The sequence below is a fragment of the Podarcis vaucheri genome (assembly GCF_965113315.1).
Source record: "Podarcis vaucheri genome assembly, chromosome: 10".
NCBI classification, from domain to species: domain Eukaryota; kingdom Metazoa; phylum Chordata; class Lepidosauria; order Squamata; family Lacertidae; genus Podarcis; species Podarcis vaucheri.
Genome location: NC_138748.1, coordinates 76,264,513 through 76,285,916, shown reverse-complemented (window position 1 = coordinate 76,285,916; position 21,404 = coordinate 76,264,513). Strand labels below are relative to the sequence as shown.

Here is a 21,404-nt window from a genome sequence, read left to right as displayed (position 1 = left end):
CTGGATGCAGGGGAGACTCCGGGAAAAAGAGAGGGGGTCAATGACGGGGGGGGGACGGGAGGAAGGGCAGCATTGGCGAGGGTGAGAGAGCTAGGCAGACCAGTCTTTGGGGACACGTCTCCATCGTGGCTTCCTTGGGAATTCTCTGGAGGGGCCGCCTTGGCTTCTCCCTCCCGCCCAGAAATCGACACCCCCCTTCAAGGCGACCAGAGAGGGATCCCTGGAAAGTGGGGGTCCTGTCCCCCCATCTTTCCATCCTGCAACCTCCATCCTCTTCCCACCCCATAAGTCTCTGCCCTGTCCGGATGCAGCGCTTCTGCCCAGTCCACCCATTGGTCCCCTGGAGAGGAGAGGAAATCCCCAGAGGAAGAGGGGAGAGGAGGGGCCTTCTCAGAAGCGGCTCTTGGTTTCCGCAATCCCACCCAGGAAGCAGCCAGAAACCTTTCCCTCTCTCTCAGGCTTCCATCTTTAAGTGTCTTTTCCACTGAGAATGAGGATAATGTACACCTGTCATCAGAAACAGGGGTGCAGAGTCCATGGAATGGCTTTCAGGATTGATATAGAAGTTGCACCTCAAAAGCATTTCTGTTCCTCTTATTCTTCATAGGCCATGTCAGAGTGACTGACAAGCTGAGATACAATCCTTCATCATCTGATGACAGCGACTGCATGAATCTTCCCAGTCAAAGGACCCATTTTCATGATAGACAGTGCCTGGGGCTGGAGGCTCTACACACCGGGTGTGCCTGTGCAGGCCAAAGACTGCCAGTATTAGCACAGGTGAGGTGTGTGTCATTCCCAAATTTACAGACTGTATGTGAATGAGAGTTTGTGGGTGGGATTATAATTTACGGCAACCCTGTGATTTTCTCCACCCATAATATTTCATAAGCTAATTTTGCAGTAAAAAATCCAAAATAACTACAAAAAATCTGTTCTTAACCTGGAGCACCACTTTAGCTAATGGGGCCTCCTGCTGCCGCCGTGCGATTTCTGTTCTCATCCTGAAGCAAAGTTCTTAACAAATGGTACTATTTCTGGGTTAGCAGAGTCTGTAAGCTGAAGCGCCTGTAACCCGAGGTACCACTCTAGGCGTCATAGTATTCTTCTTTTCCCACAGCCGCTCTGGGCAGCTTACAGTACATATAGGTAAAGGTAAAGGGACCCCTGACCATTAGGTCCAGTCGTGGCCGACTCTGGGGTTGCGGCGCTCATCTCGCTTTACTGGCCGAGGGAGCCGGTGTACAACTTCCGGGTCATGTGGGCAGCATGACTAAGCCGCTTCTGGCGAACCAGAGCAGCACACGGAAATGCCGTTTACCTTCCCGCCAGAGCAGTACCTATTTATCTACTTGCACTTTGACATGCTTTCAAACTGCTAGGATGGCAGGAGCAACGGGAGCTCACCCTGTCGCGGGGATTCGAATCTCCGACCTCCTGATCGGCAAGCCCTAGGCTCTGTGGTTTAACCCACAAAGCCACCCACGTCCCTACAGTACATATACATGACAGTAAAACATCAAATATTAAAAACCTGTCTTCTACAGCTGTCTTCTACAGCTGTCTTCTAAATGTCAGATGGTTGCCTGTTTCCTTGCCCTCTGAAGGGAGGGCATTCCATGGGGCAGGAGGCCCTCTGCCTGGTTCCCTGGAACTTCACTTCTAACAGCAAGAGAACCAGCAGAAGACCCTCGGAGGAGGACCTCCCTGTCCAGACTGAGCGATGGGGGTGAAGATGCTCCTTTAGGTCCACAGGGCCAAGGCAGGGGCCAAAACAGCACTCAAGTAAGAAACAGACAAGCAGAGTAGAGTAATATCAGAATAGGAAGTGGGAGCAGGCGCATTTCAATACTGTAATTCATATATAATTCAATGTCAGAGTAACCCTGGGACTAGATAACAAGCCTCCAGGTGGACGTGCCCCATCTGCCCTTCTCTTTCCTATTCCGCACGGGCAGAATCTGCCTTCTGGACTGTGGGATTGACTGTTGTTCTCCTCCTCTCCATCCACCAGGGCTTGACTTCAGGTGCAGCAGAATTCCCCAGCCCCCCAAGGATTTGAGACCCATCAGCTTTTCCGTGTGCTGCGCTGGTGCTGGCTCGCCAGAGCAGCTTCGTCACGCTGGCCACGTGACCCGGAAGTGTCTCTGGACAGCGCTGCCCCCCGGCCTCTTAAGTGAGATGGACGCACAACCCTAGAGTCGGACACGAATGGCCCGTATGCGCAGGGGTACCTTTACCTTTACTAAAGGGACCCCTCACCATTAGGTCCAGTTGTGGCCGACTCTGGGGTTACGGCGCTCATCTCACTTTATTGGCTGAGGGAACCAGTGTACAGCTTCCGGGACATGTGACCAGCATGACTAAGCCGCTTCTGGCGAATCAGAGCAGAGCACGGAAACCCTGTTTACCTTCCCACCGGAGCAGTACCTATAAATCTACTTGCACTTTGATGTGCTTTCGAACTGCTAGATTGGTAGAAGCAGGGACCGAGCAACGGGAGCTCACCCCGTCATTGCGGGGATTTGAACTGCCAACCTTCTGATCAGGAAGTCCTAGGCCCTATGGTTTAACCCAGAATGCCACCCGCGTCCCTACAGTAAACAAGACAGTATATACAAGACAGTAAAACATCCAACATTAATAACCTCCTGATACAGCTGTCTTCTAAATGTCAGATGGTTGCCTACTTCCTTGCCCTCTGAAGGGAGGGCATTCCATGGGGCAGGAGGCCCTCTGCCTGGTTCCCTGGAACTTCACTTCTATCAGCAAGGGAACCAGCAGAAGACACTCGGAGGAGGACCTCCCTGTCCGGACTGAGCGAAGGGGGGTGAAGATCCTCCGTCAGGTCCACAGGGCCGAGGCTGTTGAGGGCTTGAAGTTGCAGATCTTGCTCCTCCATAATGATCGATGTATAGATAGCAGAGTAGGAGAAAACACAGAGGCAGCAAAAAAACAATTCAGCTGAGAAATTTGTTACCGAAGACAGAGAAGCATAACAGGATCCAAAAAATAGCAAAAATGTAACTCACAGTAAAACCCTGACTTAGCAAACCAAAACAGCACTCAAGTAAGAAACAGACAAGCAGAGTAGAGTAATATCAGAATAGGAAGTGGGAGCAGGCACATTTCAATACTGTAATTTATATATAGTTCAATGTCAGAGTAACCCTGGGACTAGATAACAAGCCTCCAGGTGGACGTGCCCCACCTGCCCTTCACTTTCCTCTTCCGCACGGGCAGAATCTGCCTTCTGGACTGTGGGATTCATGGTTGTTCTCCTCCTCTCCATCCACCAGGGCTTGACTTCAGGTGCAGCAGAATTCCCCAGCCCCCCAAGGATTTGAGACCCATCAGCTTCCCTCACCTGGTTTAGCCGGCCAGTTGAAGCCGTTGCTTGAACCCCTGTTGCATGCTGACAGCTTCTGGAAGCCACAGGTGAGAGCTGAGTGCAGGGTGGGGACCAAGGGTGGAAAAATGACCCCAGGAGGTGCAGGACATGCCCCCCACCAAAGGAACTACTGCTCCCCAACACCCCATGACATCTAGATTCAGGTAGGTAGCTGTATTGGTCTGATGTAGTTGAAATAAAAAATAAAAAAATAGTCCAGTAGCACCTTAGAAAACAACTATGATTGTTCTAGGTATAAGCTTTCGTGTGCATGCACACTTCTTCAGATACACTGACACAGATGTCACCAGAGCCTTGTATATCGTGGGAGGGTGGGGTGGGGTTTTTCTCAGAAGGTACTCCTACTACCATCTCCTACTACCCTTCACTATATGAAGAAGTTTGCATGCACACAAAAGGTTATACCTAGAACAAACTTAGTTGTTCCCTAAGTTGCTGTTGTTGTTTTTTATTTTTATTTTTTAAATTTTTATTGGGTTTTCCGCTTTTATAAAAACAAAACACACACAAAAATAACACAAAACAAAAACATGTATAAATTCAGCAAATCCTCGTTTCATAACCTTGTTCCCTGACTTCCCCCCACCCCCCCTCGTGCATCCCAATTCCCAAAGTTATATCAGCAAGTTGGTATTTCTCCTCTTAACCATCTTATTCATCTTATTACCTCTTTTATAATAAAAAAAAATTGATTTTCCTAAGTTGGACTTAAGTTCTCTTCCATCGATTTTTCATTTTATCTTAATTAAAAGTCATAATAACCAAACCTAAAAGTCTTAAGAGTTTTTAAGAATCTCCTCTTCCCTCCCTCCCATCCCCGGTTTTTGTCCTTTCCCAATAGAAATCCAAAGTCGAGATTCTCAGCCTGGGTTCCTCACGTCCGAGGCTTTCAAGTCTCTTTCAGTCCCTCTCCGCCGGTCTTGTTGGTAGTCCTTTATGTCAGTCGTCGAGTCTGGAAAAAGTTCTTTCACCATCAAAGTATATTCTCTTCCCACAAGGAGATTTGAAAGCAACTGCTGGAAAATTTCCACAAAGCCTGTATCTTCAGAATCAAAGTCCAAACGGAGGCCCCAATCATATTTCTTTGTTTTAAGTTCCTGTATTCCATAATGTCCCAGGGCCTCCTCCTTCTTCTTCTGCGTCTTTCGCAGACTTGTGGTAGATATGTTCCCAGAGTCTCCTTGCTTGTATTCCACAGATGTCAGCTTTTGGTTGTTGCTTCCCAAGGTTACTTTCTCTTTTTCTTGTTTAGTCTCTTCCACCTCTGTAAATGTTGTTTCCCATTCAGCTGTGGATTCTTTCTCATTCAGGTCCTCAATACAGACAGCAGAGTTGCCTGTTCCCAAGGTCATAGTCATAAGTTGTTTATTCATGGCCAAGCTCTGCTCTTGTAAAATTCCCACCAATTGAAACATCCTTTCGATTTCCACTAGTAACTTTCCATCCACAGCCATTGTATCCATTGTAGTTTCACAGAATTCCCCCTAGGGGGAATCTGGTTACTTATTAGTCTTTTGTCCAACAGCCCTTTAACTTATTATTATTACTTTGTTTCCAACAATTTTGGCTCAATTATCTTAGTCCAGAGGGGTCTTAGATAGCGATTTTTCCACTTTAAACTGCCCGTTTGACAGCTTTGACAGCTGTCAAACTCCGCAGCTCTTACACAGGCACAAAGGCAGGACGTTCCTGAGCCTGGGAGGGGGGGTTGTTTAAAACAAAAAGAGGGTTTCCAAAACTCCACTCTCCAGCACAAAATTTCCTCTAGCTAAATCTTGAAAGTTAGTGTCCTTTTTAACTCACCCCACCAAGGGTAGGCTCTCCAGCTTAGCTCTTATGTCGTTGCTTAGATCGTCTGCAAGGGAGGGGGTGCGGACTTCCTTTTAGCACACACCCCCCGGTCGTCTCCAATTCAGGGTAAAAATTTTAAAGTCCCAATCCGTCTTACTCACGGGTAATTCTTTCAGTCCAGATTTTCAAGGAAGGAAGTCAGCGCTCTCTGGTCATGGCTCGCGGCTTCGCCCCACCGAGGTAGCGATCGACTCTCAGTGCCACGCCACCCCCGTATCCCCTCCGCAGCCTTTAAAAAGGCTCTTCGTGGATCAGGGGGGGCGCTTGAGGCACCCGCCGAGTCTTCAGTCCGCAGGCTTCCGCGCCTGCGGTTTTTAAGGGTCCCCGCGTCGCCGGCGCGGCAAAGACCCGTCCTCGGTAGAGCCGATTCCCTCCGCAGCTCGGAGGGAATCCGCCATTTCCAGATCGCGTCAACCCGGAAGTCCCGCTGTTGTTGTTTTTTAGTCGATTAGTCGTGTCCAACTCTTCGTGACCCCATGGACCAGAGCACGCCAGGCACTCCTGTCTTCCACTGCCTCCCTCATGCTGGTAGCTTCAAGAACACTGTCCCACCATCTCGTCCTCCGTCGTCCCCTTCTCCTTGTGCCCTCCAACTTTCCCAACATCAGGGTCTTTTCCAGGGAGTCTTCTCTTCTCAGGCGGTGGCCAAAGTCTTGGAGCCTCAGCTTCAGGATCTCTCCTTCCAGTGAGCACTCAGGGCTCATTTCCTTAAGAATGGATACGTTTGATCTTCTTGCAGTCCATGGGACTCTCAAGAGTCCCCTCCAGCACCAGAATTCAAAAGCATCAATTCTTTGGCGATCAGCCTTCTTTATGGTCCAGCTCTCACTTCCATACATCACTACTGGGAAAACCAGAGCTTGAACTATAAGGACCTTTCTTGGCAAGGTGATGTCTCTGCTTTTAAAGATGCTGTCTAGGTTTGTCACTACTTTTCTCCCAAGACCCTAAGTTGCTACTGGACTATTTTTGTTAATTTTTTTACTTCAACTGTGTCAGACCAATATGTCTACCTACCATTAAGTACAGTTATCTCCTCGCCTTGAATATCCTGCTTTTCAGCGCCAGATTAGGATAGTCCTCTGTCAGAAGACAAGCACAGGATCAGGCAGCACATCATCATTATAAAGAACCATTGGGTGGGTGTTTCCGTCTGGGATTCCCATTTGCCAGCTGCTCTCCTTCTGCTTCTCCTGTTCTCTCCATGCAATGCAAGGCATGTAGACAGAGGTCCATCTCCAAGAACAGGAGCTTCCCTGAGCACCCATTCAGCTGACCCCAGGCACCAAGCCTTGTCACTAGTTCTCTGACTGACCCAGACCAAAGTCCCTGGAAGAGATGAAGGCCTGGGTCTCCCAAAATGGTCCATAGCGACCTCCTGAGGTCAGTGGGACTGTGCAGGTGATTCATGAAGAACTAGAGGTGGAAACAGGGGCAACCACTTGATTTGAAATGCAGTCCCACAGGACAACAGTATTCCAAGATGATGATGTGTTATTAAAGATGACTGAGGATTATGAAAGGTTCCTGATGCATTACTACCATTAGACATCATACCATTTTCAATTCCTAAAAATTGGGAACATGGGTAGGACATGGGAGAATGTAGGAGATGTTGAAATAAGAGAAGGTGCTAATGGCGATTGATGCATCCTTTTTTTGTGTGTGTTCTTTTTCCTGAAGCCCAAACAGGATTTCCTTTCTGCCCACTCTGAAAAAGGGGATGGAGAAGACAGAATTGCAGGGGACAGGGCACCTTTCGTTTCATTAGGAATAGCCATTAAAATGTGTGAAATGTGGAATATGCTACACTGAATGAGCACACATAGTTCACATCAACAAACACAAAAAGGAAATTACCCACTTAAAGGTATGGAGTGCGGAAAGAGCTTCTCTTTCAATGCAAAACTTAGAACACACCAGCGGACTCACACAGGGGAAAAACTATATTTATGTACGGAGTGTGGAAAGAGCTTTAATGATAGTGGAAGCCTTAGACAACATCAACGGACTCACACAGGGGAGAAACCATTTCAATGCATCGAGTGTGGAAAGAGATTCAGTCAGAGTGGACACCTTAGACAACATCAACGGACTCACACAGGGGAGAAACCATTTCAATGCATCGAGTGTGGAAAGAGATTCAGTCAGAGTGGACCCCTTAGACAACATGAACGGACTCACACAGGGGAGAAACCGTTTCAGTGTATGGAGTGTGAAAAGAGTTTTAGTAATAGTGGAAGCCTTAGAAGACATCAACAGACTCACACAGGGGTGAAACCATATAAATGTATAGAATGTGGAAAAAGCTTCAGTCAGAATGCAGACCTTAGATCACATCAACGGACTCACACAGGGGAGAAACCATATAAATGTATGGAGTGTGGAAAGAGCTTCGGTCAGAGTGGACAGCTTAGATCACATCAACGGACTCACACAGGGGAGAAACCATATAAATGTATGGAATGTGGAAAGAGCTTCGGTCAGAGTGAACACCTTCGAAATCATCAACGGATTCACACAGGGGAGAAACCATATGAATGTATGGAGTGTGGAAAGAGCTTCGGTCGGAGTGGAGAGCTTAGAAGACATCAACAGACTCACACAGGGGAGAAACCATATAAATGTATGGAGTGTGGAAAGAGCTTTAAAGAAAGTGGAAACCTTAGAAGACATCAACGGACTCACACAGGGGAGAAACCATTTAAATGCATGGAATGTGGAAAGAGCTTCAGTCAGAATGCAGACCTTAGAAATCATCAACGGACTCACACAGGGGAGAAACCATATAAATGCATGGAGTGTGGAATGAGCTTTAATGAAAGTGGAAGCCTTAGAAGACATCAACGGACTCACACAGGGGAGAAACCATTTAAATGCATGGAGTGTGGAAAGAGCTTCAGTCAGAGTGCACACCTTAGAAATCATCAACGGATTCACACAGGGGAGAAACCATTTAAATGTATGGAGTGTGGAAAGAGCTTCAGTCAGAGTGAAGAGCTTAGATCACATCAACGGACTCACACAGGGGAGAAACCATATAAATGTATGGAGTGTGGAAAGAGCTTTAAAGAAAGTGGAAACCTTAGAAGACATCAACGGACTCACACAGGGGAGAAACCATTTAAATGCATGGAGTGTGGAAAGAGCTTCAGTCAGAGTACACACCTTAGAAATCATCAACGGACTCACACAGGGGAGAAACCATTTGAATGCATGGAGTGTGGAAAGTGTTGGCTATTTGCAGTATGGTAGTGCTGCAGAGAGCTTGCTGGGGAGACCATGCAGTTAAAAAAGGACTCAAAAATAACTTAAACAAGGTTTTAATTACAAAAACAAAAACTCCTTATACACTAAATACATCAACAAACAAACATGACTCAACCACCACCCCATCCCCCAGGGTAATGGGAGAGCTAGGTGCTGCTCCTTATATACTACACCCAATTGTCAACACAGCTTAATCAATACAACTCAGCAGCACCTGCTATGTTTCACAGCTGTAAAGCTGGGTCTCGTTATCTTGCTCCGGCCCCTTAAAGACATACACATCGGGTGGAACAATGATGAACCTTTACATTTAAAGTTCAACATTTCCCCTGTGGTTCATCATTGTGGAACAAAAACATAAAGCATATTTTGTACATGTCTTTCATGTGTAACCTTTGGAAGTGCTTTTGTAAAAATGTCTGCAATTTGATTGTCACCTGGAACATATTCAAATACAACCATTTTGTCAGCAATTAGTTTCTTTACAAACTGTAAACGTAATCTTAAGACTCTAGTGCACTGCGTATTGGTCTCTGAACACAGGATAGCGAGTCCACTCTGGGAATCAAGGTAAATTTTTACTGGTAGTGTTACTTGCACCTGTAGGTCTGCGAATACCTGCAGATACCATTCCACATCACGAGTGGCCTGAACACATGCACATAATTCACTCTCTGCTGTGGAGAGACAAATAATTGTTTGTGTCTGGGACTTCCATTCAAATGGACAACCGTTATAACAAAACACCATACCAGACACATCCCTGCAATTATTTTGTACCACTGCATGAGATGCTTCGCAGAAAATTTCAAAACCTTTGTCAATACTTGATGTAAACTGCAACCTATAATGTTTGGTATGTTTAAGGTACATCACCACTCTCTTAAGAGCAGAGAAACATTGCGTAGTGGGCTTTTCCACAAATTTTGCCAGAAAGTGAAAAGCATAAGTTATATCTGGTCTTGAGATTCTTTGAATAAAATTTAGCTTGCCTATAGCAGAACGATACAGAGTTTTGTTAGGAAATGGCTTATCTTCACCTGTAAAGGTGAAACCACACACCATAGGCGTTTGCTCCCCATTTGCATTTTCTAAACATAGCATTTCAACAAGGTCATCAATTTTTGCAGTTTGACGAACCAGGAAAGATCCATTTTTGCCTTTCTCAATTTGCATGGATAAGTAATTTTTAGCTATGCCTAATTCCACCACTGAGGGACGCGGGTGGCGCTGTGGGTAAAAGCCTCAGCGCCTAGGGCTTGCCGATCGAAAGGTCGGCGGTTCGAATCCCCGCGGCGGGGTGCGCTCCCGTTGCTCAGTCCCAGCGCCTGCCAACCTAGCAGTTCGAAAGCACCTCTGGGTGCAAGTACATAAATAGGGACTGCTTACTGGCGGGAAGGTAAACGGCGTTTCCGTGTGCTGCGCTGGCTCGCCAGATGCAGCTTTGTCACGCTGGCCACGTGACCCGGAAGTGTCTCCGGACAGCGCTGGCCCCCGGCCTCTTGAGTGAGATGGGCGCACAAACCCCAGAGTCTGTCAAGACTGGCCCGTTCGGGCAGGGGTACCTTTACCTTTACCTTTAATTCCACCACATCAAATTTCTTCTGTAACTGTGTTACTACCTGTTCATATTCCTGTTTAGTTTTTGTAGAAATTAACACGTCATCTACATACACACATTTTTGCTACAGAGTTTGCCCTTTCCTTTTAAACACACAATTGTCTGCCTTTCCTTGTGAAAAACCAATATCCAGCAATTCTTTTGCTAAAGTTTGGTGCCAATTCCTTCCACTTTGGTGCAGACCATAAAGGGATTTATTTAATTTGCATACCAAACCTTCAGCGGCATCTATGCCTTCAGGAACATGCATAAAAATTTGTTCTTTTAAATCTGCAAACAAATGTGCAGTTTTTATATCTAGGTGATAAACAGAATGTCCACATTGTGATGCATCTTTTAACAAAAGCTTAACTGTTTCATATTTTACACTTGGTGAATAACACAAATCATAATCTTTGCCTGGAATTTGTTGAAAACCCCTAGCAACTAATCTAGCCTTGTACCTTACAATTTCATTTTTGTCATTCATTTTAACTCTATAAACCCATTTTGAATCAATAAGTCTCATATTTGGGGTTTGTGGTACAAGAGACCAAGTGTTGTGCTCTTTTATTTTATTTTTTTATAATAATCTTTATTAAATTTTCAAAAGGTTACATAACAAAGCAGAGAAAAAAATAGAAAAATGAGAAAAAAGTAAGAAAACCAGAAGAAGAAAAAACAAAAAACAACAAAGAAAATTTCCACCTTTTAACACACATTTTCAGTAACTTCTTTTCAGAACTTCCCCACGTTTCCCCTTATTGTTTTCCAGCTCTGATTATTTATTCAAGCAAGTTTTCCCCTTAATATCCTGAAACTTAGTTTATTAAAATCACTTAACCCTAATTTAATTAAAATAGTTCTTTATAGTAGAATTGAACTTTAATTCATTGTTATACCTTAGCATTTTATTAAAATATATACCTTAACCCTATATATAGAAAAAAAAAAATGTAAGTGTAAAACTAAAAAAGATACCTTTCCTAAAGTTGCCACTATTTCCCCTCCACGAATTCCCCATTCTTATAATAATAAAAAACCTATAATTTTTATACTGCAAAAGCAAAAAAAAAATACAAACCCCCTTCGGACTGTTAAATCCCACCCTTCTCTCCCCGGTTTCAATCCTTCACCAAAATACATTTAGTCCATCTTTTTAGCCTGGTGATCTTACGTCCGAGGCACGCAAATCTCTCACAGTCCCTTTCAGCCGATTTCTTTGAAAGTCTCTCATACTTAACTCCCAGGATCGAAGAGGTATTTTCTCCATGCTGACCATAATTCTTCCAACGAGACCTACTTGTTTAAAGATGGTGCTCCAGCGCTGTTTCATAAATCTAAATGTCCCAAATAGTCCAACTTTCACCTTGGTCAATTTGAGTTTCTTCTTAGCAGATCTCCGTCTCTCTTCTCTCTTCTGTGATGTCTCAGCCATCCCTTCTTTCAGCTCCTCTTGCTTGGCAGATGTCTTTCCCTCCTCAATCTTTGGTTCTTTTTCTTGTCCAGCTGCCTGTGTTTTGGACAACGAATCCCTTTCCAATTCAGTTGGTGTATTTTCAGATAACTTCGGGTTTGAAGGGCTCGTAGACAAAACAAGGCCTTTCTCATTCATCTCTAACAATTTTCCCACGAGAGAAGTCAGCTTCTCCAAGCCAGCACGTATTTCCTGTATTCCCCGTTTTAGCTCCATTCTTGTAATGTCCAAGGATCCCCTCTAGAGGGATTCTGGTTACTTAGTGTTCTTTTCCCTTCCGATCCAAAAGTCAAATTTGTTTGTAACAATCTTTCTTTGTTTTCAATATTTTGTAGCAATTTAATCAGTTAGAGTTTCAATTTTCAGTTTTTCCAACTTTGACAGCTAGTTTGACAGCTGTCAAAGGTTCCTGTATGTCCTCAGCAGGCTCTTAACTCGGGTTGCTCCCGGGCTTGAGAAAAGTGGTACTTGATTCAAACAAGGTAAACTCTAGTCCTCCAGCACATTAGCTTAGTCGTTTTAAATCTGTGGAATTAGTATCCTTATCCAATCACGCAACTTTAGTTGATAAGTCCTTGCTTTGCACTGTTTACAATAGGGGGGAGACGGACTTCCTTTTTTTTCGGCTCCCCCGCTCGTGCCAAATCCAAGACCGAAAATATTGTAATCCAATTTTCAAATTACTCACGGGTTGATGTTCTTGCTTTTAAGTCCAAATTTAGCAGGAAGAAGTCAGCGCTGACCGAAGAATGGCATGCGGCTTCGCTCGGCAGGGGGAGCGGAGGACTCACAGCACCACGCCGCTCCCTGGCACCCGATCCGAAGCCTTTAAAAAGGCTCTTTCACGAGTCGGAAGGGCGCTTACGGTGCCCGCCGAGTCACTATGTCCACGGGCTCCGTGCCCGTGGTTTTTAAGGGTCCCCGTGTCGCCAGCACGGCAAGACCCAGTCCCCTGCTAAGCCGATTCCCTCCAGAGCTCGGAGGGAATCCGCCATTAGCCAGTCGCGCCAACCCGGAAGTCCAAGTGTTGTGCTCTTTTAAAGAAGCTATCTCAGAGTTCATAGCTTTATACCAATTCGCAGCTTGGTGCTTAGGTAAATTCTGAACATCATTGTAGCTTTTTGGCGCAAAAACCGCCTTATTGGCATACACAGTATTAAAATGTTCATCTGCAAAATGTTGTGGCTTCTGCCTCTTTCTATCTGAACGCCTCAGTCCGGAAGGAGAGTCAGACTCCTCAGACTTAATGGGACTAAGTGAACTACTAGTTTCAGGTTGTAAATCATCATTGTCAGGCTGAAGAGATGCCTGTGGGCTAAGCCCACGGTCAGAAAACTCAAGAGAATATAACCTCCCCTCGGGTGCCTGTGACTTTAAATCATCAAACAAATTAGCAAATTCAACAGGCTTTTCATCTTTTCCCATTAATTCAGAAGCACCATTTCCTGCGGCTGCTGTTGCTTCTTCCTCTGTATTATCTATACCATTAGTATCCTGGAAAACAGCAACTCCATTCCAATTTACAGTTTGTATCATGCTTCTGGTAATATGAAATTTGCCAGTTGCTGGTATGTAAATTCTGTACGCCCCCTGCTGGTAGCCCATTAATTTTCCCTGAACACTACGCTCACCCAATTTCTGCTTAGCGGGATACTGCATTATTACATCTGAACCCCAAATATGTAGGTATTTCAGATTAGGGCATTTTTTAAACAACTTCTCATAGGGGGTGACATCTAAACCAGAATAACTGCGATTTCTAACATAACAAAAGGCATTGAGCGCTTCAGCCCAAAAGACTTTGGGCAGACTGGCATCGTGCAGATAAGTTTTAACCCCTGCCTGCAGGTCACGCTGCACAACCTCAACAAGCCCATTTTGCCAGGGACTTCGGGGGCAAGATAACTCATGAGTACTCCCCTGTAGTCAGTGTGGTGTAGTGGTTAAGAGTGGTAGTCACGTAATCTGGGTAACCGGGTTCGCGTCTCCGCTCCTCCACATGCAGCTGCTGGGTGACCTTGGGCCAGTCACACTTCTCTAAAGTCTCTCAGCCCCAGTCACCTCACAGACTGTTTGTTGTGGGGGAGGAAGGGAAAGGAGATTGTTAGCCGCTTTGAGACTCCTGAAGGGGAGTGAAAGGCGGGATATCAAATCCAAACTCTTCTTCTTCTTCTTCTTCTTCTTCTTCTTCTGCGCTTCCAGGAATTTCTCAAAATCCGCAGAAACAAATTCCCCGCCCTGGTCAGAAAACAGGTTCTTAATAGGTTTGTTAAAGTGCGTTTTTACCTAGTTGCAAAAAACTTTGTACTTCTCAAATGCTTGGGACTTCTCAACTATTGCATAAATCCAACAATATCTGCTATACTGGTCTATCAGGGTAAGCCAGTACTTAGAACCTCCTAATGATGGTGGGAGTGGTCCAACTAAATCACAATGTACACACTCAAATGGCTCAGTTACTTTCCTATCTGAGCACTTACCCTTGCGTGCAACCTTAATCTTATTCTTGCAACAGGATAGACATTGCATAAAGAATTTACATGGTTTTAATTTGAGACCATTAACAATATTCTTTGTCTTAATTACACCAGCAAAATTCAGATGTCCCAGAATTCTGTGTGCCTCATGGACACACCCGGAATGTGGCCTTACATTCCTCAACCCCTGGCTTGACTGTGCTGCTCTGCAATTTATAGGCGATTGTGAGTAGGTGCAAAAGTACAGTCTATATGAACCATCAGATTCCCGGGCATACAATAGACATTTGTTCCCCTCGAAAAACTCAAACATTGACTTTAAGAAACGCACAGTTATGCCTTGACGAGCAAAGCACCTTACTGATAATAAATTGTCCACTGATGGGCAGTAAATGCAGTTCGCTAGAGTAATGTTTAAAAAGTCAAGTTTAACAGTACCCCTACCAAGCGACTACAGAGTACCCCTACAGAGCAAGAGTTTCCGTTGTAATACAAGCCTTAGATCAGATCAACGGACTCACACAGGAGAGAAACCATTTACATGTGTGGAGTGTGGAAAGAGCTTCAGTTATAGTGGAAACCTGAGAATACATCAACAGACTCACATAGGTAAGAAACTATTTAAATGTATAAAGTGTGGAAAGAGATTTAGTGAAAATGGAAGCCTTAGGAAACATCAACAGACTCACACAGGAGAGAAACCATATAAATGTATGGAGTGCAGAAAGACCTTTGGTGATAATGGAAAGCTTAGATCACATCAACGGACACACACAGGGGAGAAACCATTTCAATGTATGGAGTACAGTAACTGCTTCACTCAGAGTGGAAATCTTAGAAAACATCAGCAGACACACAGGGGAGAAAGTATTTAAAGGTTGCATGAGACTTTAATGGACTATCTAGACTATAAAGTAGTAATGAAGCTTTTATTTCACTTATACCAAAAACTGAGACTGAAAAGAACCAGGTTAAAAACTACTGCCCTATATCACTACTTAATGTGGATTACAAAATTTTTGCAGACATTTTGGCAAAAAGACTGAAGAGAGTGCTGATAGGGGAGATTCATAAGGACCAAACTGGCTTTCTTCCAGGGAGACATATGTCAGACAATGTGAGGAACATTATAGACATTTTGGAACTGTTAGAAGTGGACATTAATAGGAAGGCTGTTTTAATTTTTGTGGATGCGGAGAAAGCCTTTGATAATATTTGCTGGAGCTTTATGAAGAAAAATCTCCAAGGGATGGGGGTAGGCCAAGGTTTTGAAAACGGTATAGGTGCAATATATTCTAAACAAAAAGCAAAGTTAATTGTAAATAATGTGGTTACGGAAGAAATACCTATAGAAAAAGTTACATGACAGGGATGCCCAATATCCCCTTTACTTTTTATATCAGTCCTGGAGGTTTTGTTAAACATGATCAGAGGGGACCAGTTGGTTAAAGGAGTTCAGGTCGGAGCTAGACATTACAAGCTAAGGGCATTTGCAGATGATCTAGTATTGACCTTGCAACAGCCAGGTACTAGTACTAAAAGAGTATTAGAACTAATTGAGATATTTGGTCAAGTAGCAGGATTTAAACTGAACAAACAGAAAACGAAAGTGTTGGAGAAAAATCTAACATTGACTGAAAAAGAGAAGTTTCAGAGTGAAACAGGTTTAGTGATAACGAAAAAAGTGAAGTACCTGGGGGTAAACTTAACATCTAAGAATGTGAACTTATTTAAGGACAATTATGACAAATGTTGGACAGAGGTAAAGAAAGATCTAGAAATATGGTCAAGGTTGAGACTCTCTTTGTTAGGCCGAATTGCTGTTATCAAGATGAATGTATTGCCTAGAATGTTGTTTTTATTCCAGACGTTGCAGATTTTGGACAAGATGGACTGTTTCAAGAAGTGGCAGAAAGACATATCTAAATTTGTCTGGCAGGGCAAAAAGCCCAGAATAAAATTTAAGATTTTAACTGATGCAAAAGATAGAGGGGGGTTTGCCCTGCCGGACTTAAGACTCTACTATGAATCGGTGGCTTTCTGCTGGCTGAAACATTGGCTGCTTCTTGAGAATACAGACATTTTGGATCTGGAAGGGTTTGACAATAGATTTGGCTGGCATGCATATATATAGTATGATAAGGTAAAATTGCATAAAGGTTTCAAAAACCATATTGTTAGGAAAGCATTATACAATGTTTGGATGCGGTATAAAGACTTATTGGAAAGTAAAACTCCCAGGTGGTTGTCACCAATGGAACCTAAAGAGGTGAAAAAACTTAATATGGAGTCTAAATGGCCAAAATACTGTGAAATTTTAGAACAAGATGGGGGAAAAGTTAAATTACAGAGTTATGAGAAATTAAAGTCCAAAGTACGAGACTGGTTGCACTACCTTCAGATAAATGAGATATATAAACAGGACAGGAAAATAGGCTTCTAGATGGAGAGGTCAAAATTAGAAACAGAACTGCTAGAACCCAATACTAAGAATTTGTCGAGAATGTATAACTTGCTGTTGAAATGGAATACACAAGATGAAACGGTGAAATCAGCTATGATAAAATGGGCACAAGATATTGGCCATGAAATTATGTTCGCTGACTGGGAAAAGTTATGGACCACCGGTACTAAATTTACGGCATGTAATGCCTTAAGAGAAAACATTATGAAAATGAGGTACAGGTGGTACATGACCCCAGTCAAGCTTGCAAAAATTTATCATTTGCCCAATAATAAATGCTGGAAATGTAATGAGACTGAAGGTACCTTTTACCACCTTTGGTGGACCTGCCCGAGGATAAAAGCTTTCTGGGAAATGATCTATAATGAAATTAAGAAGGTTCTTAAATGGACCTTCCCTAAAAAACCTGAAGCTTTTCTCCTGGGCATCGTCGGCCAATTGGTGAGAAGGAAGGATAGGACGTTTTTTATGTATGCGACCACAGCAGCAAGGATTCTCCTAGCAAAGTATTGGAAGACACAAGAACTACCCACGCTGGAAGAATGGCAGACGAAGGTGATTGACTACATGGGACTGGCGGAGATGACTGGCAGAATCCGTGACCAGGGGAAAGAGACAGTGGAAGAAGATTGGAAGAAATTCAAAGTATATCTTAGAACTTGTTGTAAAATTCAGGAGTGTTAAATGTCAAGGGGTTGGGAAACAGAGAACTGCAGCTGTAATCAATAAGTTTAAGAAGAATTTAAAAGAAATTGAATTGAATAATTAGTTAACTGAGGAGTTGCTGAAGAAATATAAAACAAGGATGCAGAAAGGGGGAGGTATGGGGAAGTCCGGGAAGTAAGGTTTATGAAAAGACGGTTATGAAATTATACATGTTTATATGCGTGTATGTCTATGTATTGTATATTGTTTGTGTTTATTTTGTGTTTGGAAAACCAATAAAAATTTATTTAAAAAAAGAAAGAAAGTATTTAAAGGTATGGACTGTGGAAGGAGCTTCAGTCAGAGTGGAACCCTTGATTTTTGTCAACAAACTCACACAAAGGACAAACCATACAAATATCAAGAAAGTAGATAGAGGTTCCTCTTAGTGGAAGTTCAGAATCAACAGACTCACGGACAGGAAGAACTTTAAGAGTTGAAATCCTTCAAACCATCAACAGAGGGGAGAAGCAGTTTAAATGAAAAGATTGCAAAAAGTGCTTTATTTATAATAGAGTGATCAAGGAACATCCCAGGACTCTCACATGGGAGAACCCATTTAGATGTATGGAGTGTGGGACTTCTTCCTCTCAGAGTCCACTCTGAGCAATGAACTCAGCAGGAAATCATTCCTAAAAGCATGAGGTATATGTGAAGTTCTGGTGTTTATATGTAAAACTGCATAATAATGAAAGAAGGAAGCATCTCACAATCATGAGTATAATTTTAGATGAAAGTACCTTTGTTTTTCACCAAACTCTCTCACCCCCGCCCCACGCATGATCTCCCAGCACTGCTTCTTCACCAGAACTTCATCGCTGCCTCCTGCCATGCTCGTTCTGAAGAAAACTTGGAATACTGAAATTGAATGTTGGATTCCCCCCCCCCAAGCCTAATTTCAAGAGAGAGAAGGAGGGGCTGCAGATACTAGGGAAGTCTCCTGGGGGCCCCATGTTCACTCATGTACCCCGGGACAATTTACTGCCATCAGCAAACTTTGCCCCCTCCCTGCTCCCTCCTAAGTCTAGATCATTTATGAAGAAGTTGAAAAGCCACAAGTCCCAATACTGATCTTGAGGGGACTCCGCTTTCTGCTCCTCTCCATTCAGAGAACTGCCCGTTTACTCTCTTGGTGTTTCAGAAGGAGGGCTGCCTCCAACTGGGGAGGCGCATTTCTTCTAGGGGCACATTTCCGGGGTCCCCATGGTGCCCCCCAGCCTGGCTCCACTCGGCCAGGGCAGCTGCATTTTTTTTCGCTGCAAGTGAGCCTGCCCCCTGAAACGTGGGGTCTTAAAGGAACTTCATGGGGGGGGGATCAGCGAGAAGGAGCTTCTGGATCCTGTGCAGCCCCCTCCCCGCCTGCTCCCTTCAGGGTTCCTTAGCCCCTCCCTTTTTCATTTCAAGGATTGGGGGTCCCGCAGAGCCCTCAGGGCACCTAAGCATCGGGGGGAGCTATTTTGTTTCCTGAGGGCAGGAGTCACAATCCTGGCATACTGGAGGATGTCTGGGTTTTAGGTATGGGGCTGAGGCTCAGGTGGAAAAGAGGTGATAGGGGAAATATCCTGGGGTGTGGATTTTATTTTATTTTTAATAATTTTTATTGATTTTCCAAAAAAAATCTTGAGTGTTCACTGGAAGGACAGATCCTGAAGCTGAGGCTCCAAGACTTTGGCCACGTCAGGAGAAGAGAAGACTTCCTGGAAAAGACCCTGATGTTGGGAAAGATGGAGGGCCCAAGGAGAAGGGGACAAGAGAGGACGAGATGGTGGGACAGTGTTTTCGAAGCCACTAACATGAGTTTGACCAAACTGCGGGAGGCAGTGGAAGACAGGAGGGCCTGGCGTGCTCTGGTCCAGGGGGTCACGAAGAGGCGGACACGACTAAACGACTCAACAACAAATATCAAGATGTGGAATAATGGAAACAAAATGTGGAAAATATGGAAAGCACAAGGAGAAGCAGAACTAAGATGTGGAGATCTGCTCCAGAGATCCAGACCGTGGGGAGCCCCAAGAAATTGATAAATACAATTTGGACTATAATTTGATCTTTTTTATTTTAGTTTTTTTAGTTTTTTAATTGAAGTATTATGATTGGGTATTTAATTGGGGTGTGGATTTACTCCACTGCCCAGAGGTGAACCAAAGCAGTGGCGGTGGGGGCAGGCTGCCCCAGTGCCCACGCCTTTGCCACCTCGCTCTCGGCTGGAGGAGGCAGGCAGGGAAGAAGACGGGGCGGAACGGAGGCAGGCGAGCCAACAAGTGAGGGGGCAGAGTTGGCAGCTGGGGGGGGATGCACTTGAGCTGCTGCCTCTTGAGTTGCTCTGTCTGTCAGGTTGCCCTCCTGTGCCCCCCCCCCAAGCAGGGCTCCTGTGCCTTGTTTGTTGTAATTGAAAGCAGGAGCTGAAGATTTCGCAAGCGGTGGGGTAAACGATATGATAAATTAAGAAACTCCTAGAAGTAACAGATGAGGCTAAGAGATAGAGAAAGATCAATAATAATGATTATTATGGATTACAATTGGAAGTAAGGATAAGAAGTTTGTAATGAAAGAGGATATTGATGCATATATGTGTTATGATGGGAACTGCTAAATATGTGTTATGATGAAATTCAGATTGGAAGGTGTCGAGGAAGTCTTCTAGCAATGTAAATATACCAGGGAATAAGAAGAAGAAAAATTCTTCTTTTATCTTTTGCATTTTTATTGTTGTTAAGTTGTGTTAAATGTAATGTTCTTCTCTGTGTTTATCTTTATTTATTATAAGAGCCTGGCGTGCTCTGGTCCACAGAGTCACGAAGAGCCGGACAGGACTAAATGACTAAACAACAACAAAATTACAAGAGAAAACCAATATTTTTTTTTGTGTGTGGGGGGGACCCAGCACCTTCTAGCTTCGTCGGGGCAAGCATATTGTTAGGTGGGTGTGAGCTCCGTCTTCCTTGAGGCAAGTGTGCTTTGTGGCAGCTTTGCTTCATGAGAAGTCAAGCAGCAATTTGGAGCTCAATACGCCAAGGAGCAAACCAAAATTCTCAGTTTAGGGCTAAACTACTGAAGACCCTGCAATAAAACCCTGCATATGTTTGCCCAGAAGTATGCCAGATGGACGCTAGTGTAGACTTTCCCCCCGCAAGTGTGCTTAGTAAACTCTGCAGTTCTGCAGCCGAATCCCAACGCATAAATAATGTTGCAGTCCTGACCCCTGACTCCACTTCCCTGGGTATATTCTGCACCGGACTGAGCAGACAGGGGGAAGATGGCACTCCAAGTGTACCTAGGATTGACCCTTAAACATCTTCCATCCTGTTCTCTGTCATCTTTCTACTTTCCCTTTAAATGCCGACAGTTATCTGGTCTGGATAAAAGAGAACATGTTTCCGACAAGTGTGTGCGCATAAGTGCATGTGTAGGCTGGAATTTGAACTGCTGAGGCTGGGAGGTTTGCAAAAGAAAGCAAGGTGCAGGATGTCCAGTGGTAGCTGGCCAAGGGGATTGCTTGCATCTGAGACAGGAGACTGCTTGGGCATGAAGGTATCGCTGGACATGACTTTATAAGGGAATATGAAATTCTGTGAAGAAGCTCGCTGGTACAATTCATGGGAACAAACCAACTTCGTATGAAACGTGAATAGAGCGCTGTGTTTGCTCTGTAATCTTTTGACTCAGGCATGGTTCCACGCCACTCCCCCAAAAAACAATGATTTCTTTGTGAGGTCTCAGCTGATCCCAACTGGAGATGAGAATGTTGTGTGAGATGCACATGAGGAAGTTTCTCTGGTGATGCTTCAATCTCAGGGGTTTTGTTTTTCAAGCTCAGAATCTTAACTACTGAGCCTTGCAAATGATTATTGGGTAGTGAAGGTGTGGAGTGTGAAATTGTATTGCAGTCAAATGCAACATTCCTACAATGCACATGCTGGGGAATGCTTGTTTCACTCAGAAGAAGACTTGCTAGTTCGTCCTGAGCTGGGACAGACTTCCTCTGCATGGCACTTAGAATCACAGAATCATAGAATCATAGAATCATAGAGTTGGAAGAGACCACAAGGGCCATCGAGTCCAACCCCCTGCCAAGCAGGAAACACCATCAGAGCACTCCTGACATATGGTTGTCAAGCCTCTGCTTAAAGACCTCCAAAGTAGGAGAC

At 44.3% G+C, this 21,404-nt stretch overlaps 3 protein-coding genes across 6 annotated transcripts in view; all 3 read left to right on the top strand.

Annotated features, from left to right (window-relative positions):
* LOC309541244 (uncharacterized protein) overlaps window positions 1–21,404 on the top strand; it is a 182,839-nt gene that overhangs the window by 46,588 nt on the left and 114,847 nt on the right. The window lies entirely within an intron of this gene.
* Window positions 2,828–9,384, top strand: LOC309541335 (uncharacterized protein). Of its 3 annotated transcripts, none has more exons than XM_082239108.1 (2): window positions 2,828–3,438; window positions 6,956–9,384. In XM_082239108.1, exon 2 carries the CDS (start codon window positions 7,079–7,081, stop codon window positions 8,516–8,518), a length of 1,440 nt encoding a protein of 479 aa, XP_082095234.1. In that variant the 5' UTR covers window positions 2,828–3,438; window positions 6,956–7,078; the 3' UTR covers window positions 8,519–9,384. The 3 variants fall into 3 exon arrangements, with proteins under 3 accessions (XP_082095234.1, XP_082095232.1, XP_082095233.1); XM_082239106.1 differs by having other exon boundaries at window positions 6,947–9,384; XM_082239107.1 differs by lacking the exon at window positions 2,828–3,438 and adding an exon at window positions 3,453–3,555 and having other exon boundaries at window positions 6,947–9,384.
* Window positions 13,859–21,404, top strand: part of LOC309541445 (uncharacterized protein) — a 41,481-nt gene continuing 33,935 nt past the window's right edge. The window contains exon 1 of the mRNA XM_082239319.1: window positions 13,859–14,696. Within this exon, the coding sequence (XP_082095445.1) occupies window positions 14,480–14,696 (217 nt within the window). The 5' untranslated portion in view covers window positions 13,859–14,479. The remainder of the gene's footprint in view (window positions 14,697–21,404) is intronic.

Coding starts and splice junctions, on each gene's coding strand:
- LOC309541335 (XM_082239108.1), top strand. CDS start 7,079: ATGAGCACACATAGTTCACATCAACAAACACAAAAAGGAAATTACCCA.